The following is a 19,811-nucleotide window of genomic DNA, read 5'->3' as shown; positions in this document are numbered from 1 at the left end:
CTAAGACAGGCACATCATTTTTATTCAGTTGTGTATACGAAAGGGAAATCTACTTTAAGTCTACTTCTTTAGATTAAATACATTTGGAAATTATTATTCAGGAATGGCAAATGTTTTCCTGGAACAAATGTGTTTTCCAGTAGGAAATGCTGATGCAATTAAAAGGCATTAGTGTTGATAAACAAAATTGGAAAAGCATTTGTGGAATGCATGGTCACCAGGAAAAGCGTTCCAGTGGGCTAAAATCCATGTCCAATTAATGAATTGAAAGGTTTAGATGGAAGAACAGGTAGCATCAGCCAGGTTATATGACATATATATATTCAAGGTACGTGACTAGGCTAAACAAGTGGCTAGATTTTATAGACTGATTTGTTCTTTCATTGGGAAAATAGTCAAATATAATGTAATTTCCATTTACTGGCACTTATTAATAAATAAATGCAGTTAGGTCCAGAGCAATAAATGTCCTTTCAGATACACACTAAAAGTACATACTAGCTAACAGATGTCAGTAGCTGAAGCGAAGCGATCGCACTCCAGTTTTCTTACAGTGCAGTTAAATGAATGCTAAACCGTCTTGCATTGTATCTATACATCGTTTTGCCTACTCTTTTCACAAAAGAATTCTTCAAAAGTAGGCAGATTAAAGAATTTACTAAACTACAAAGGATGCTCAGACTATTATTATTCAACAGCAGCCGGACCCAAACCCCGGAGTTGACCATGTTCTGTTTGGGCATTTCCCAGACAGGAAAAAACTTCCCACACTGCCTCCATTCATAGAGCTAAAATGCTAGCATGTTCTCTGTGGTTCTCTCCTTTTGCTTTGGTGAGCCAGAGGCATCTGCCTCCCCACCCCCTCCACTACGTATTCTATTAACTATAGAATTGCTCTAAAAATCAACTGAAGAAAAAGAAATATGTAAAAAACCATAACCTTCAACAATATTTAAAACATTATCTTCTCAAATCAACTGCAATGGGGAAACAGAAGGTACCAAGCTCTGCGAGATTTACAAATGGTCAAATTTTTCTTCCTGAAAGTGAATACTAGGAAGTCAAAGGTAATTAATTGCGCGTGCTTCTAATGGGTTAGCAAAATATTCTCTCTCTGACCAAGATAAAATGTCTAATACTTTATCTACTTGGGCTCCTAGAAGCAGGCAGCACCAACAATTGAATTAGAATTCCCCAAATAATTCTCCATTCATATTGTTTTCAAGCATCTAAAACTCCTCAATTACAAAACACATAAAGATGAGATGTTAGCAATACGTGTCTCTTGAATACTTTTCTGTGCACGTACAACATTCAGCTATAGTTTTAGCAGACGATTTATACGACATGTTTTCCACTTTGGTGATGGCTTTGTGTAATCACCAACAAAAACGTTTCTCTAAGTGTATAACACTAGTTAAACCAAAGAAATAGACAAAAAGCCTTTTTAAGGCTACTGTTGCAATAAATGGTTCAATTTGAAGTGCACTGGAATAAACTGATTGAGAGGACAAAGATAAATCTGGATGCATAGAATAAGATTAAAAACAGAAGAGGTTTGAAGAGACTGGCAGACACCATCTGTCAGTAATGAAAGGTTTAGATCATTCGGCCTTTTAACTCCTTGTTCTTTTGTATCATTGGTTAATGATAACTTAGTCTTTTTTATTTCTTCACACAGCTTGGCCATGTAAATCCACTACACAGAGGTGATACAGTGATATAGATGAACATGATTGATAGGATGATGATGATGATGATGATGATAGTGAGCTTGAGATTCTTCATGCACATGGTTCAGGCAAGGTTTCTGCTGGTTGTTTTGAAGATGACAGACGAATCCATGAGATTTTTTGTTTTATCTATTAATAATTCCAATCTTTCTCCTCACTGGGCTACCAGATCTATGTTTCTGAGCATGATTCCTTTCAGTTCATCCACTTGAGCTTGAGTCTCCATCAGTTTGTCTAGGCCCTTATTCTGACAATGATGCTTCAGCTGTGCGGCCAAGACACTTGAGAAATTACTACTCATGGCATATGGAAGTGCTGTCTGTGCTCTTGAACCATAAGTGGTCTGGAATCTCTTCTTTATCTCATTCAGAAAATTAAAGGCTCTGGAACATTCAAAATCATTAGCAGTGATACAAAGGTACACGATCCTGTCTTGGCAGATGTAATGAAACAAATAGTTGCTGTGTAAGTACATTAGTTTGTTATTTTCAGAAGGTATCTGAGCCAGAATCTACTCTGTCGCCTCCAGGAAGTTTCCTCCACACCAAGCGTGTTTGGCAAGGATGGTGGTTCCCCTGGCAATGACAGCAAAAAGAATGGCCTTGGCTTCAATCTGTCCAAGCATCCTCCCAGAGTACGCAGGCTCGAGAACTTGGGGCATGGATCACCCTGGTGTTGCCCACCGCCCGCTCCCAGAGAAGGCTGGGACTGGACACCCCCCATTTTTAAATTGGGTTATTTTCTCACTGTTGAGTGTTGAGAATTTGTTACATATTCTTGATACAAGACCTTTGTCAGATACGGTTTTGTAAATATTTTTTCCAATCTGACTTGTCTTTTCATTCTCTTAAAAGTATCTTTTGCAGCCACAGTTTTTAATTTTGATGAAGTGCTGCTTACCAGCTTTTCCTTTTATGGATTGTTTTGGTGTCAGATGTGTCTAAGAACTCTGCCCAACCCCAGATCACAGAGATTTTCTCTAATTTTTTAGAGTTTGAGAGTTTAAATTTTTCACTTATTTCTATGATCCTTTTTTATAAGGGATGAGGTTTAGTTTGAGGTTCATATTTTTTCATATGGGTTTCTAACAGTTTCAACTTTGTTTATTGAAGACTATCCTTTTCCCATTGAGCTGTCTTTGTACCTTTGTGTAGGTCTATTTTTGGACTCTATTGTTTGATATATGTGTCTTTCTCTTCAATATTCCTGATTGTTGTAGCTTTACAGTAAGTCTTAAAAACATAGTGTGAATCTTCCAGTTTTCTTCTTTTTTAAAAAATTATTTTGGTTATCCAGTTTCTTTGCCTTCCCATATAAATTTTTAGAATCAGCTTGTCTGTATCAACAACAAAATCTTGCAATTTCAGTTGAAATTGTGCTAAATCTATTAACCAGTTTTGGGGAGAACTGACATGAATCTTTTGATTCATGAACATAGTATGTCTGCCCATTGATTTAGGTCTTTGATGTCTTTCATCAGTGTTTAGTAGTTTTCAGCATATAGATCTTCTATATTTATACCTAACATTTCATTTGAGGGAGTATATTGTAAAAAAAATTTTTTTAATTTTGTTTTCCAGTTATTCATTTTTAGTATATAGAAATACAATTGTTTTCTGTGTATTGACATTGTATCCTGTAACCTTGCTACATTCATTATTCTGAGAGCATTTTTGTGGATTCCTTGGCAATCTACCTGAGATAATCATGTCCTCTGCAAATAGAAAAAGTTTTATTTCTTCCTTTCTAATCTGAATGCCTTTGATTTCTTTTATTATTATTATTATTATATAGGTTAGGACTCCCAGTATGATAATGAATATGAGTGGTGAGAAATAGACATTCTTGCCATGTTCCTGATCTTAGAGAGAAAGCGTTCAGTCTTTTACCATTAACTATGATGTTAGCTATAGGTTTTTGTATTTGTCCTTTATTAGCGTAAGGGAGAGTTGGATAGTATTCTCTCTTCTATTTTCTGGAAGAGATTCACACATCGGTATTATTTCTTCTTTAAATATTTAGTAGATTTCACCAGCGAAACCATCTGCTCCCAGAGAAGGCTGGGACTGGACACCCCCCATTGGAAACCATCTGGGCTTATAGACTTCTCTTTTAGAAGGATATAACAATGAATTCAATTTCTTTAATAGTTAAAGGACTATTCAAGTTATCTATTTCATCTTGGCTGAGTTTTGACAATTTATGGTTTTAGAGGAATAAGTCCATTTCATCTAAGTTGTCAAATTTATGCATGTAGAGTTGTTTGTAATATTCTCTAATTATTATTTACAGGGCCTATAGTAATACTGCCTTTTCATCATTCATACTGATAATTTGTCTTCTCTATTTCTTTATTAGTCTGGCTAGAGGTTTATCAATTTTTAAATCTTTTCAAAGAACTACCAACCTTGAATTTTTAAATTTTCTCTATTGTTCTTCCCTTTTCTATTTTATTGATTTCTATTCTTTATAAATTCCATAGTTCTGCTCATTTTGGGATTATTTTGTTCTTTTTCTAATTTCATAAGGTGGAAACATTGATTTGAGGCCTGTATCCCACAAATTTTGATGTGCTGCATTTTCATTTTTGTTCATTTCAAAATATTTTCTAATTTCCCTTGAAATGCCCTCTATACCCATGGATTATTTAGAAGTGTGTAGCTTAATTTCTAAGTATTTGGAAATTTTACAACCATCTTTCTGTTGTTGGTTTCTAGTTTAATTCCATCATAGTCAGATAACATATGTTGTATGATTTTGTTTCTTTTAAATTTGTTAATGTTTATGATGTAGGATATGATTTATCTTGGTGAATGCTTCATGTGCATTTGGGGAAAAAAAGATTATTTTGTGTGAAGCGCCCGATAAATGTCAGTGTTGATTGACAGTAGTTTCAATTATTTTATCTTCTCGATTTTCTGTTTACTTGTTCTATTGATTACTGAGTGAGCAGTGTTGAAGAATTCAACTAAAATTGTAGATTTGTCTATATTTCCTTTCATTTCTTTATTTCATGTATTTTGAAGCTTTGTTGCATACATAATTAGGATTGTTATGACTTTATGGTAAATTGACCCTTTTATCAATATGCAGTGTCTTTTTTCCTTAATTTTTTGAAGTACACTTTATCTGATATTAATATAGCCACTCCAGCATGGTTTTAAGTAGTATTTGCATGGTATGTCTTTTTACATTCTTTTACTTTTAACCTACCTATATTGTTATATTGAAAGTGGGTTTCTTGTAGACATCATATAGTTGAGTCTTTTTTTATATATCCAATCTGGTGTGTTTAGACCAAAATTATTGATATTTTGATTTAGGTCTACCATTTTATTGTTTTCTATTTGTTCTCTCTATCATTCCTGTTTCCCTTAGGATTCCCTTTTTTTGAATTATTAACTTTTTAAAGTATTCCATTTTAATTTTGTATAGCTTTTTAGAGGTTGCTAAAAAGTATATATATTGTATTACAGAGAGTATAATATATATACTTAACTTTACATACTCAGAATACCTTACCACTTCAAGACGAATATAAAAACCTTACCACATATAGGTCTCTTTACCCCTTGCTGCTTTATGTAGTAGTTGTGATATATAGCACATCTACATATAGTGAAAATCCTACCAGACAGTGTTAAAATTTTTGCTTTTAGCCATCATACATATATTAAAGAATTTAAGAGAATATTTATGATTACTGTTGCTCTTCATTTATTCTTGAAATTCTGTTTCCCTTTGATATCATTTATCTTCCATCTGATGGAAGATTTCTTTTAGAAGAGGTCTGCTAACAATGAATAATCTTAGCTTTCCCTAATTTGAGAATTTATTTGGCCTTCATTCCTGAAGAATTTTTTAGCTGGGTATAGATGTATCAATTAATCATTTTCTTCCCTTCAGCACTTTAAAAATATACCAGTCTTTCCGATATCCACAGTTTCTTATTAGAAATGCACAATCATTCCAATTGTCATTTCCCAATAGGTAATGCTCCAATTTTCTCTGGCTGCTTTCAAGATCTTCACCTTGTCTTTGGTTTTCAACAGTTTGATTATGATATGCGTGGGCATGGATTTCTTTATGTTTATCCTCTTAGGGTTCACCGATCCTCTTTCAACAACTTTGGAAAGTTTCCAGCTATTATTTAAATGTTGTTTTCTGCACCATATTCTCCTCTAATTGTGTCTTCGATGACATGAACATTAGACTTGTTGATATCGTCCCATAGATTCCCGAGGCTCTGTTTATTTTTTAAAAAACTCTTTTTCACTCTCTGCTGTTCATATTAATTTTCTTTTACTGCCATAACATATTGCTATAAACTTAGTGGCTTAAAAGAACAACTGTTATTTTACAGTTTCTGTAGGTCAGAAGTCAGATTGGGCTTGACTGAGTCATTTGCTTGGGGTTTCACTAGGCCAGAATCAAGGGGTTTTATAAGGCTGAAATCAAGTGTATTTGTTACTTGAGGTTCTGGGGAAGATTCTGCTTCCAAGCTCATTGAGGTCGTTGACTGAATTCACTTCTTTTCAGTTGTAAGGCAGAGGACCCCATTTTCTTACAATCAGCTGGAGGCTGGTCTTTTCCCTTGGAAGCTACCCATATTCCTTCTAATGCTTTCCATGTGGCCCCTCCAACAATGGTGAGTTGAGTCCTATTCATGCTTTGAATATCTCTGACTTTTTCTTCTGCTGCATCTTTCTAAATTCAGCCAGACAAAATTCTCTGCTTTTAAAGATTCATGTGATTAGATTAAGCTCACTGAATGATGCAGGTAATCCCAATTTTTTAAAATGCATAACCTCAATTATGTCTGCAAAGTCCCTTTTGTCATGTAAAGTAATATTCACATTTTCGAGGGAATAGAGCCTGGACATCTTTGTCAGGGCTGGGCATTCTGCCTATCGCAGACAATTTCTGTTGAGTTATCCTTCAAGTTCACAGACTCTTTCCTCTGTCATCTCCATTCTTGTGCCAAGGCCATCCAGTATATTTCCAAATTTTGATTAATATATTTTTTTAGTTTTAAAATTTCTGTTTGATTATTTTCCGTATGTTCTCTTTCTCTGCTGAGACTTTGTCTTTTTCATTTCTAAATTATTTTTCTGATAATTCCAACATCTGAGTTATCTCTGAATTCAGACTTTCTTAGTTCTCTGTATGTAAAATAATTTTGGATTGTATACTAGACATTTGAATGTTATGAGACTCTAGGTCTTGTTTAAATCCTATGGAAAATACTGAGTTTTTGTTTTAGAAGGCAACTGACCCATCTAGGTTCAGTTCTGATCTGCCTCGTATATGCAGGCAGATCAAGAGCACACCCAGAGCCCAGAGCACACCCAGTCACAGAATGTATGCAGCAGAGCAGGGAGACTAAAGTTCTGATCTGCCTCTTATATGCAGGCAAAACAAGACTATAGGACCAAAATGGAGTCACTTATGCTTAACCCCATGTTACCAAACCAAGATTTAATTTACAATTTTAGCTCTCCCAGAAATATTTTAAACCAGTGAATAAGGAATCACCTGATCAGTACTAGTTAAGTAATCTGCCTGATAGACCTCTGCCATCCCTTAAAGGATAATAACCTTTCTAACTAACCCACTTTTTTCCTTAAGATAGCTTCCTTGTTTTTGCTCCCTTCTGCCTATAAAAGTCTTTCATTTTGTACAGCTCCTTGAAACTCTTTTATGTCTGCTATGTGGGATGCTGCCCGATTCATAAATCATTGAATAAAGCCAGTAAGATCTTTAAAAATGTACTTAGTTGAATTTGTTTTTCAACAGGAGCATAGTTCAAATATCAGTTCAGTTTTCAAAACTTTTGCAGTGTAAGTCAGATCTATCCTAAACTTGTGCCACTGAGGGATCAGTTTGAAATCTGGGTTATCTATTTAGTAGTTTAGTTTTCAAAGTCACTGAAGTGCTGTTTAAGGTCAGACCCATATATGTGAGCTTAGCAGCCTATATGCAGCTTTATGGGATCTATTTCTCAAGCTCCCTCCTCTGAACAACCTTCTCCACACTCCAGGGCCTTTAGTCTCCCTGCTCTGCTGCATACATTCGGTGACTGGGTGTGCTCTGGGCCCAATTGACAAGATTAAGAGAGAGAAAAGGAAATGACGATTCCTTCCCCTACACGTGCTTTTCAGTCCACAGTTCTTTTGGTCAGAGAGGATTCCTCTCAGGGTTTTAGGTGCTTTTTCATCTGCCAATGCCACCACTGCTGCCGGTTTTCAATTTCATTTTGAGGCTTGCCTAGGGGCAGGGCCAGATAGAAAAGAAAAAAAAAAGATTTCCCTCATTCTCTGTGATGAAGGGACTCTCCTTCCTACTTCTCGAACCAGAAAGACAGGGCTTCTCTTAGAGTTCTTTCTTTCCATTTCCAGTGCATAGTTCCAAGATTCACACTGCCTTTGAGCCCAGGCCAGGAGATATAGGAACAAAAAACAGGAAACTTGTCGCAAGATTGTTTATACTTCAAGTTCTGATCTTTTCCCAACCCACCTGCTACCATTTTTTCAGATCCCTCAGATAGCTGCCTCATGCATTCTGTCCAGGTTGTAGTCCAGGGTTTTAGTTGTGTTCAGGGGGAAGGACAGACTATACTTATTCTTCTTGTTGTTTTTTTTTTCCTACTTACTATATCTTTTCAGAACTGGTACTCTAAGAAATTTATTTTTGAAAACATGCTCATTTGTGGAAAAAGGAAAACAAATATGGTCCATCTACAATACTATCTTCAAGCTGTAACCAAGTCAACATTTGATATTGTATATATTTCCTTCTATACACTTTTTTAATAGTTGAGAAAATATGTTGGATCTTACTTAAAAAAAAATTTTTTTTAATATTTACAATTGGATGTGGTGAGACCAGGATTCCACATCTTAAGTTGAAGAGATTGAGGTTGAAGTTTCTTGAGAGGGTCTAGGTCCTTTTCCCAAACAGTTCACACTCTATTCTTTCCAGATTGAGAGGGGCTCTTTACTTAGACAACCTAACAAAAGAAGGGTCATGTTGGAGTTTTAATGCAATCCTGTCATAGGAGAGAATGAAATGGCCCTCACGGCCCAACAGCCCGGCTTGGAGAAGAGATCCCAGGGCTCTATTTGATTTCATGAACCTTTAACTTATTCCAAAAGTGCAGAATCTCTTTATGATGAATTGAAGTCAATTAAATTTGGTTTGAGAAGTTTCTGTGAAATTTACAATATCCTGTAGATAAATAGGGACATGCTGGTGGCCCTGGGGATTTCCCTGAATGACCTCTGCTGAGATAGTGATCTTATTACAAATCACAGGGACAGGTAGCTCTTGACCCTGAAATACACAGCTCTCCTTAACTATCCTGTAATGTAAGTCCGAATGCCCTAAGAATCTATCAACCTCCACCTCTGGACTGAGGACCTGTATCACTTAGGAAGGAGCTTGGGATGAGAGTCAAGAGGTGTGGGATTTCATCCTCCTTTGTGACTTCATGCAGACCCTGGAGTTTTCCTGGAATTCTGACCACCCTGTAAAATAGGAGTCAATGCCCTCCATGGTGGCCATAAGACTGTGTCTCTCAGACCTCCAATTACAGAAAACAAAATTGACCAAGGGCCTCAACTGTGCCATTGTGAAATCCATCACCATGTTTATGCTGTGACTAGACTTCGCTCAGGCTCCTTCTAGCCAGTTCCTGAGTATAACAGGGATACTGGGAATATTAAGGTAGGCCCATTCTAGGGACACATGGGACTCTTGTGATTGGTTTCTTTGCCTCAAGAATTCTGTGGCCTTGGCAGACCTTCCTTAGACTACATCGTGGTCAAGAATACTTCCACTCAACCTACCTTCTCTCTCTTCTCCACTGAGTCAGACTTGCATCATACATGTCTGACAGCTCTCCCAGCCTTCTCAGCTCCCTTCCCATTTTCTTTCATAAGTGTTTGCCATCGTAAAATTCTTACACTTTCAATCCCATCTTGGTGTTTGCTTCTCAGAGGACCTGGACTAACATACCATTCTACCCACCTCTCAGAGATGCCAAGAATCACTCAAAAGCAGAAAGTTTTAAACACACATAAAGGCCTCTTAACACAAATCTCTCTAGACTCCCTCTTGGCAAAATATTTGTAATGCCTTTCCCATGAAGAAAAAAATGTTTTGCTGACTAAGCTAGGGGATACCCAGCTGGTACCTTCTTATGGTAAATACTCCCTGTGAAATTGGCCCAGAACCTGCATACCCCCATAACTTTGTACCCTGGCTTTGTTCTTCACAGCAGAATGAGGAGCAGGAAATGGCAGAATCCCAAGAATTAGGAAATGATGTCTTAGCCCTGCGGCTCTCTCTTTGTGCAAGATCATTGCTATGGTCTGAAAGCGTCCCTTAAAATTCATATGTTGAAAACCTAATGCCCAAGGTGATGGTATTAGGAGGTGAGGACTTTGAGAGATGATTAGGTGATGAGGGCATGAGAGTCATGAATGGGATTCGTGTTCTCATAAATGGGGCTCCAGAGAGCTAGCTTGCCCTTCCTGCCATGTAAGGATATGATGAAGTCTGTGGCCCAGAAGAGGGCTCTCATCCAACCATGCTTCTGATATCGGACTTCTAGCCTCCAGAACTGTGAGAAATAAATTTCTGTTGTTTATAAACCACCCAGTCTGTGGCATTTTGTTACTACAGTGTGAACAGACTAAGACAGCCCTCTTGGTTCTTCCTCCTCTTTAAGCTTCAGTTTTCTCACATCTATGATAAGGATTGAACTAGATCTTTGATTTTCAAATAGGGTTACTGGAAAATTTGGCAGAGGTACCTCAAGGGTGAGGAGGTTCCTGGTTTATCTAAGGCAACACTGCTTTGGCTTTTTTATATTGGGCTCCAGCATAAGATACATGGACAAAGGTTCCTCCACCAAAGAACGTTTAAACACACAAAGAGAAATGCCTAGCGCAGGTAGCAGGTACTGCGGGGCCAGTATCTGCCCAGCTGGGATGTTGGCAATGCTTAGAAAAGGAGGGAAAATGCAGAAGGAGGCCTAGATATGGTAAGGCTCCACCAGGCACAGAGAGCAGGAGTGACCTCATATAGCTGGAGGGGCTACAGAGAGTGGACTTGAAAACGTCAGAGCATCCAGGGCTTCAGATACCAGACCAAAAGCTCAGGTATTCTTCTATCTGCAGTGGGGAGCAGAGAAAGACGCATCCAGCCCTCGTGGAGCAAACATTTGCCAAGGATTTGCTGTGGACCAAGATTGTATAGCACTGTGTCAGGGAGGATTCAGAGGTGTGACTGACAAGATCCTACCATGGAGCAGGAAGCTCCCAAGCTAATTCCCCATGGCCCCAAGCTGTGTCCTCAATCACTCACTCAACAAACATTTACTAATGTGGTAACCAGCCTCAGAGATGACCTCAACGACCATCTGGTATTTTCTAATACTGCCTGGTATTCATGCCCTCGTATAGTCAGGGTGGGAGGGCCCACATCGAATAGGATTGACCTGTGTACCAATAAGATATTAGGGAAATGATGATATTAGAATTAAACAATAAATGACTATTAGAGAAGTGAGTGTGACTTTGAAATTGGATCAAAAAAGATATTGTGGTTTATTGCTCTCTTGAATCATTCACTCTGGTGAAAGCCAACCACCATGTCATAAGGAGCCCTGTGGAAAGGCCCACATGGCAAGGAACTGAGGCCTCCTGCCAACAGCCATGTGAATGACTCGTCTTGAAAGTGGACCCTCCAGCCCCAGTCAAGCCTTCGTATGACTGACATCTTGACTTTAACCTTGTGACAGACCCTGAGCCAAAACTATTCCATTAAGCCAGTCCCAAATCCTTGTTCCACAGAAACTGTGAGATAATCCATATTTGTTGTTTTAAGCCATAATGTTTGGGAATAATTTGCTACCCCAAATCAATACAACTGATGCAACACTATACTGTGCCCAAGACACTCTCTCTACTGTCATCTGCACACCTGGACTACAACAATATCTCTTCCCTAGTCTCCCTGCTTCCTGTCTCAAGCCTCCTTCACATAGGACCTAGACCAAACTGAAGGTCCAGTATCAAGAAATTTATTGAACTTTTGAAATTTATTGCCTGCTCAAAACCTATCATGGCTCTCTATTGTATTTTGTGTTATTTCCAGGAAATATTTGCAACCAGGCAGGAACAGTATGAGTTTCTGGCTGATTTGGGAGCAAGCAGAGTAGGAAGCAAGAGTCCTTGTTTGCCCTGGCCTCTGGAATGACAATCCAAGGGCCCCCTGGGGAGGGCAGTAGGGGCCCCTGGCAGCCGGGGCTAAGACAAAGCAGCAGCTTTGTTCTGAGTCTGCAGTGGCAGGATGCCCAGCATAGGCTCAGCTTCCCTGGCTTCCTCCAAGGCAGAGGGCAAGGGGGTGGGAGCTGGGGCATCCATCCTGCTCTGCTCAGGAAACAGCATGTCCTGGGGGCTCTTAGTGTGCAGTAGAAGGCTGGAGGTGAAGGAACTGGGAGGTATCTGCAGTGAGTCAGTCTGCTACCATTTCTTCAAGACCTATTAGGTTCCAGGCACTGTTGCTAAGCACTTGCAGCCTCCTGGAGCAAGACAGGGCTTAGGTTCTACTGCTGCCCCCACCTCACACACAGAAGCCCAGGGCCACACAGCTTAGATAAGCCAGAGCTTGAATTTAACCCCAGGTCTGGCCCCTGCTCTTGACTAGTGTTATCTTCCACCTACTCCATCTGTGCCAGGCACCGTGCCAATGCTGTGGTGACAGCGATGAGCAGAACAGTTGTCCCAGCACTCCCAGAGCCCAGTCCAGTGGAGGTGAGGTTATAAACCAGTTCCGAGAGTGGGATGTGCATAGGGTCCTGCCTGGAGAAGTGCAGGGAGCTGGGGTGACATTTAACTCAGCTTGCTGTGGGGCCGGGCAGGGGTAAGAGCAGGGAAGAGCTTCCCAAGGAAGGTAAAAATCTGTTATCCTGAGGAGAAGGCTTCCCAGAAGGGAATGAGTACAGAAACTGAGGCTCAGAGAGGTGAAGTGACTTGCCTGAGGCACCAGGACTAGAGACAGCCTAGCAGGACAGTGGCCTGTCAATGGGAATCACGTGCTAAACCCTTCTCTCTAGTTATCCTGGTGATCCTTACTCCCAACGACACTGTGAAGTCAGAAGAGACCAGACAGGTCACACAGAGAGGAAGGGGGCCAGGACACTAACCCAGGCTTTCTGACTCCCAGTCTAGTGCTCTCTGTGCCCACTGCTGGGAGAAGTGCTAGACAATCCTAAGTCTGGTGACAAGCCAGCCCTCAGGCCAAGCACAGTTCCAATTTCCCTGATGCCATACCTCCACAACCACACTGTGAAGTCAGAAGAGACCAGACAGGTCACACAGAGAGGAAGGGGGCCAGGACACTAACCCAGGCTTTCTGACTCCCAGTCTAGTGCTCTCTGTGCCCACTGCTGGGAGAAGTGCTAGACAATCCTAAGTCTGGTGACAAGCCAGCCCCCAGGCCAAGCACAGTTCCAATTCCCCTGATGCCATACCTCCACAACCACCAGGGGCCGGCTCTCATCTGATGGGAAGTTCACTCTTTTTTTTTTTTTTTTTTAAGGTGAGGCAACCCTTGTTGACCTCACAGATTGCAAGAACCTTGTCAGTTTACAATCCCTTATTTTTTATTTTTTACGCCTACAGTACCTGGTCTTCCTAGGTGGTCTCCCATCCAAGTACTAACCAGGCTCGACCCTGCTTAGCTTCCGAGATCAGATGGCATCGGGCTTGTTCAGAGTGGTATGGCCATAGGGGGTGGTTCACTCTTAAGCCAAGCATTCCATGTGACCCAGGAGCCAGGGTGAGGGTGCTAAGGGGAGGCTCCAGCTCTGGCAGTAGACTCCTTTGAATGAGAAAGGGTCCTGAGTATAAAGAAGGCTCTATCCACCCAAAGCCACCTATCCTCTGTCCTGTCTGGCCAAGCCTCAGAGTCTAGAGGTCCCTAGGCTGTATAGGGATGGGGCTGAGCCAGCGTCATCTCTGAGTCACAGGGACGGTGGGTGGTGACTCAGCCTGGTCCCACTTCCCCTCCTGGGTGGAGGCCAGGACCAGGAAACCTTGCCTGTCCTCTCTGGGGCAGGTGATTCCCAGGCCCTTCCTGCCTTTACCCCTAGCATTGGGCTCACCCCTCATGCAGCCCTGTCTAGCACTGGATGGCACAGTGGTCCTCCATGAATTTAGGCTGAGAAGGAATGAATGATTCCTAAGTCCCAGGCCTTCTAGACCCCACCTTCAGCCTGGTCTGGCTCTTATCCTCACACAGAAAGGGGAGACCATCCCCACTTTCCAGATGGGCTTGCAGCCTCAGAGAGAGTGGATAATAGGATGATAGCCCAAGATGGGGACCAAGCCAGCTGACACCATCACTCTTCTTCTTCCCTGGCCCTGCCCACCAGGCTCCTCACTGAACCCTCTCCATGGGGATCATCAGCCGCATTTTGCAGATATGGAAACTGAGGCTCAGAGAAGGGAGGCTACCTACCTAAGGCACGCAGTGAGATGGTCAGAGCAGGATTAGGTTCTAATTCTCCTAATCCCGGTGGGGTCCTTATGGTATTTAACAGGCAGCCTCCAGCAGAGGCGGGGGCGGTGGCGGTGAGGGGTGGAGTTAAGCGCACAGAGCCAAGGAAAGGATGAGAGAGAAGTGATGAAGCTGTTTGGCCAGCCAGTCAGGGAGGCTCTGGGCTAGCTCTAAGGGTTGAGACTGCTGTCCAAGGTTCTCCACATGGCAGCCCCACTCTCCTGCAAGGCCCCTGAGTCAGCTTGCCAGGCCCCCCGACCGAGTGCCTCCTATTCCATGAAGCCACCCCAATTCCTTGCCCTCTGCACCCACAGCCCTGGCCACAGCCTCTTGTCAAGACCCTTTTTTCATCAGGCTTCCTTTTTTTGGTTTTTCTTTTAAAGGAGAGTTGCATATTAGAGTTTTCTCCTCCAAGCAAGGATTTAGTCACGAAAGGGAGGGACAATACCAGACAGAGGCAACAGCATGTCCTGTGAGCGGGCCTGGCATCATAGGGGACCCGAAGGAAGTTGGTGAGGCTGGAAGGTGGAGCCCAAGGAGAGAAGAAGTGAGACTGCAGGAGACTGGTGAGGCCACAGGGGCCAGATCCCAAGGGCCTTGTGATCTGGAGCACATTATCCATTTTAATCTTTAGATTAAAGATTAATCTAAAGATTAATCTAAAGATTAAAATATATAATGTACATAAAGTCCTTATAAGGTAAGTGCTCAGTGACTGTAAAAAGATAAAATAAAATGAACAGGCTCATTATCCCCCACTTCAAAGCGGAAAGTTCTGACTTTGTCCCAAGAGCAGTGTATTTCAGAAGGCGTGTATTTTAGAAAGCGCCCTCTGGGGCTGTGTGGAAGATGGAGTGGATGGCCCAGAGCAGAGCAGGGAGGAAGCCACCACCACTATCCAGAAGATGGGCGATGACAGCCTGGCCAGTGGAGGGACTTTAGAGAATAGGACTAGGTTGGGGGCCTGGACAGGACACAGTGGATGAGGATGTTCTTGTTCTTCTGTGGGTGGTTAGCGGCCAGTGGGTCCATTGTTCTCCCTCTATTTCCTTGGCTAAAACCCCGAGGAATGACACAGGTGTACAAGCAAAAATAGTTTATTTGAGGACGGAAGATCCAAAATTGGGGGGGCCCAGGAGTGAGGCCACAGCAGCTGCCAGGAGTTGGCACAGAGGAACCCACCTCCCTGGGGGAGCCCAGCAACAAAGAAGCCCCTCTCTGGGCCCTCTAGCTGCCTCCCCCACTTCGTGGAGGAAGGATTGTGCAACTGCCAAGAATCATCATTGTCATCAGAACACGGTGAGGTTCTCAAAATTTGGCCAGCAATTTTCAGCATAGTGGTTGACATTAATAATAATTACTCTGACAAGCACAGTGAGCGTGCCAGGCTCGGACCCACCATCCAGTGGTGAGTGGGGTCTGTGATGAGGAGAGACAGGCAGGGACAGGTGGGTCTCTCTGGGAGGCCCCATTTCAGCCTTCAAGGTGGCCTTTCCCGAAGACACCTGTCTCTCCCATGGTTCCAGTAGCCACCTGCTCTCCACTTTTCCCATGGCCACTGGCCAAGGTTGGATTCAGGCTGGGGCTGTTCCAGGTGGCTCATGCGCTCTTCTAGGTCTCAAAGACCCTTGTCAGTCTGGTCCTTCCGCCAGAAGCCCCGGCGGGTAGCCCAGGAGGCCACGAACTCGCAGTTGTGGTAAAGAAACATTCCTGAAAGGGTGAGTGCAATGCCAAAATAGCTGAGGGAGCTGAGGCGACTGCCAAACAGGAACCGGGACAGGACGAGGTTGCCCACGACAGTGAGGTTTCCCAGGACGTGGACGGTGAGAGCAGAGGTGAGGGCCAGCAGGGAGAAGCTGGCCAGGTTGTAGAGCACGGACAGGAGGCAGCTAAGCAGGATGCAGGCCCAGAGGCGGGAGTCAGTGGGAGCAGGCGGCGGTGCCACACCAGCCTCCAGCACCAGGGCCGCACCTGCCAGCAGGCAGAAGCTGGGCAGGGAGGTGGCGTACAGCAGGGTCACTGCATCCAGCCTCTCCTCCTGCAGCAGGGCACCTGTAACCAGGACAGCAGCCATCAGCACCTGGTGGGAGGACAAGCCCCACTCGGCCAACCTGGCATGACCCACAGGGCCCATCCCCCAGGAAGCCTGCCCAACTCCTCTGGCAGAGTTAGTGGCCTCTGCTCCGTAAAGTGACAGTCGAGAATCTGGAATCAGAGGGCCTGGGATGTGACTTGCATCCATTTCTTACTAGCTATGACTTGGTACTTACCTTCTGGAGGCCTAGGTTCCCTCACATGCAAAGCTGGATAATAATAAAACCTAATACACAGGGTTTTTTGTAAAGATTAAAATAGATAATGTGCATAAAGTCCTTATAAGGTAAGTGCTCAGTGACTGTAAAAAGATAAAATAAAATGAACAGGCTCATTATCCCCCACTTCAAACTGCCTTCCATTGGCTGAAACAAGAACCTGCTTGTGATATCTAAATTATCAATAAACATAAAATATGGCTTAAAAAAAAAAATCTTCAGGGGCTCCCCAGGCCCTGGGGAAAACTATTGTAGATTCTAAACTAGCTTTGAAGGCCCTGCACCAAGTGGCCCCGACCCACCTTTCTTGGCCTCAGCCCTTATCAGACCTACTACCCCACAGTGCAGTTCCCACCACCTTAGCAGAGACAGGCCAGCAGAAGTTCCCAGCTCTGCCACTTCCTAGCTATTTGGTCTTTACATTAAAGAGAGAGAGAGAGAGAGATTTAAAATAATAAGTTGTTTGAGTCAAACGTTGGGTCCATTCATTGCTTCATTCACTTATGACCATTGGGATGACAAGGGAACAATAAAAAAGTCATTTTTTGCACTTGGCTGTCACTCACTAATCAGTATCTTTTGCTACCAACATTGGGGTTTGTAGAGGAGAATTCAGGGCTAAGAGGAAATCTTTTCACTTTGCAAGGAAAGAGGGGATCCTACGACTTTGCATATGTGTGAATGCATGCCTCTGTGTATGTGTGTGTGCATGTGTGCGGGTATGCGTGTGTCAGTGCACACATGTGTACACACGTTACCACCCAGCCGGTTCACAAAGGAAGTGCTGGTGCTCATTGTCAAAATCAGACACAGCTCAGGTGAATAGTAGTATTTGCACAAGGGCAATGACGGTTTGGGGCCTTGTCCAAATTTTAGTGGAGAGAAATGAGTAATCGATCTAAAGACTGCATTTTCTGACACACACTTTCCAAAAAGCCACAGAGGAGCTTACTCATAGGCTATGCTTAGAATAGGAAATCTTAACTTCTCTCTCGATTTCATTCTGATGTTTTTTGGCTTTGTTCTCTAGGCAACAGTCCCTCCGGCTAGAGCATTTCTAGAAATGAATAGATAATTGGAATGCCTCCTGCTCGTTCCCTCCAAATATAGTACTGTTATAAGCGGTCTGTGGCCTCATATCAAAGGTCCAATCACTAGAAGGTGTTTAGAATTTCAGATGAACTTCACCCAGGAAGGTCTGAACCTCCTCACCCAGCCCCTGTGCCTGTTCTGCATCCCACCCACCCAGCCTTCTGCCTCCCTTCCTTGCAGCCCAGGGAAAGTGTGATGATCCTCCGCCAGAGGTGACTCATCCCACCGAGGGCCTCCAAAATGCCAGCTTGTCATCCTGCCTCTTCAGTGACCCCTCCTCTGTCAGCACTCCCCAAACTTCCTTTTCAACTTCTCCTTCAAAGGCATTTTTGTTTCAGCATCTGAACATGCCCAAGCTTCTGCCACATGTAGACAAACATGTTCCCTGGATCTTGTTCTGCTGGCTACTGGTTTACCCATCCTTACCTCTTTCACTAGCTGTGCCATATCAGGCAAGTCAGCCTCTCTAAGCTTTCTTGAGTGTAGCATGGGGAGGGTGACAACACCTCCCGCCCCAAACATACACAAGGCTGTGTAATGTACTGAGCACAGGGCCTGATGCGCAGCGGTAACTGCTCGCCATGGCAGCTGTCTCAATCCCCCACACTCTGCTCCTGTTGGCTGACATCCTGTGCCCTGGCACAGCCTGTTTCCTGCTCCCAGAATGCCCTTTCCTGCTCTGTGTATAAAGAACGGGCCAGCATGGGCACATAGTGAGGGACAGTGTTTGCTACTATTATTACATTATCGTTACTGTCATCACTGCATGCCTCCTCCCCTAGGCAGCCTTCTCTGCTTTCCTCTAGAAATAACTGTTCCCACCATACCTTGGCTCTAGAGCTTCTCTCCTGTCATTGTGATCTCTGTTTCTGAGTGTCTCTCCACCAGCCTGAGAGCTCAGAGGACAGGGATCAGGTCAGGCTACTCTCTAATGTAGGTGAGTGCAGCTGAGAATAAGCTCTACAAGCTGGCTCCCCACTTCCCAGCCTTTCTGTGAGTGGGAAGTTGGCATCACTCCTCTCCCCATGTATTCCCCTGGGTCTGCAACTGGCTCAGATAGGAATGAGGCTGCTGGATGCCTGGGGGCTCCTCTTCCTGAACTCTCATCTTTTGCTCCCATGAAGTCTGCTCTCAAGATAGGAGCTGGTGTCAGCCATTTACACTGTAGTCTGAATCTGGCCCTGGAGCCTTTCCTGAAACCTCATCTTGTCCAAAACTCATGTCACCCCCCTGCTCCAATCTGTTTCTCCCATCTCTGCCAGACGCCTATCTCTGTTAGTGGGGCCTCTAGCTTCCTAAGCTCCCTCCTTAGCATCCTGAGCCATAAAGCCTAATCAGCCTACCAATTCTGCTGTCGGAGCCATTAATATATTCACCATTAAGGAGTACCTGTCCTGTGCTAGGCCACAGGCCCGGTGCTGAGGACATGAAGATGTCCTAAGCCAGTCCATGGCCTTTCAGAGCTCCTGTCTGATGGGAGGCAGGCAGGTAACCAAGTGGATATAAAACAGGGCATTCGGTCCTAATTCAGGAAACAGAGGGTGCTGTGGTAGTCTAGAGCAAGCATCCAACCCACCTCTGGGGCCGGGCAGTTGACACAGGAGAGATGGAGGGCACTGGCATAGGCCAAAGTGGCCTGATGCCAGGCACCTGCCACTCTTGTGCCCGTGTGCCTGAGGCCTGGCCTGCCATAGCCCATACTGCAGGCCAGGGCTCCTTCTGGGTGAGGAGCACTGGGCCTCAGCAGGCGTGTTGTGAGGCTTGAGGCTGGGGCCTTCCTAGACTTGTGACCCTGTCTGGAGTAGAGGTGGCGGGGTGGGTGCACCCATGGGGTCAGGTTTCCTACGGCCCACAACTCAGGCCCAAGCTCAGTCACCAGCTCTCATGTAACCTGAGGGCAAAAATAGAACTGGGCTTCAGGCCTGCCACAGGGCCCAGGAGGATAGGGACAAGGCCTCTAGGTCCTGTCTCTGAAGATGCCAGGGCAAGGCTGAACTCTGAGTTCAACCTTCCATGGCTGCAAACCACCTCCAACCCAGCCCAGTGCCTTGGAGTGCCCCCTTCCTTCTCCCAGGTCTGGGTCTCAGAATCTCAGAGCTGGAAGGGG

General features: G+C 43.6%; 1 protein-coding gene and 2 pseudogenes across 3 annotated transcripts in view; all 3 read right to left on the bottom strand.

Annotated features, from left to right (window-relative positions):
• Positions 1-663: 663 nt before the first annotated feature.
• On the bottom strand, positions 664-8,173 carry LOC112480543 (annotated as a pseudogene).
• A 5,241-nt stretch (positions 8,174-13,414) lies between these two features.
• LOC112481025 lies at positions 13,415-13,533 on the bottom strand (annotated as a pseudogene).
• A 1,848-nt stretch (positions 13,534-15,381) lies between these two features.
• The window catches only part of SLC35E4 (solute carrier family 35 member E4), a 10,461-nt gene continuing 6,031 nt past the window's right edge, over positions 15,382-19,811 (bottom strand). The window contains exon 2 of one of the 3 annotated variants that reach the window (XM_006904919.3): positions 15,382-16,352. In XM_006904919.3, coding sequence (XP_006904981.1) covers positions 15,919-16,352 — 434 coding nt within the window. In that variant the 3' untranslated portion in view covers positions 15,382-15,918. Of the gene's footprint in view, positions 16,381-19,811 lie in introns of all 3 variants that reach the window. The other 2 variants (XM_025047630.1, XM_025047636.1) reach the window with 2 other exon arrangements.

This window comes from Pteropus alecto, unplaced genomic scaffold (genome assembly GCF_000325575.1).
Source record: "Pteropus alecto unplaced genomic scaffold, ASM32557v1 scaffold190, whole genome shotgun sequence".
In the NCBI taxonomy this organism is placed as follows: Eukaryota; Metazoa; Chordata; class Mammalia; order Chiroptera; family Pteropodidae; genus Pteropus; species Pteropus alecto.
This window is presented reverse-complemented; position numbering and strand designations above follow the sequence as displayed.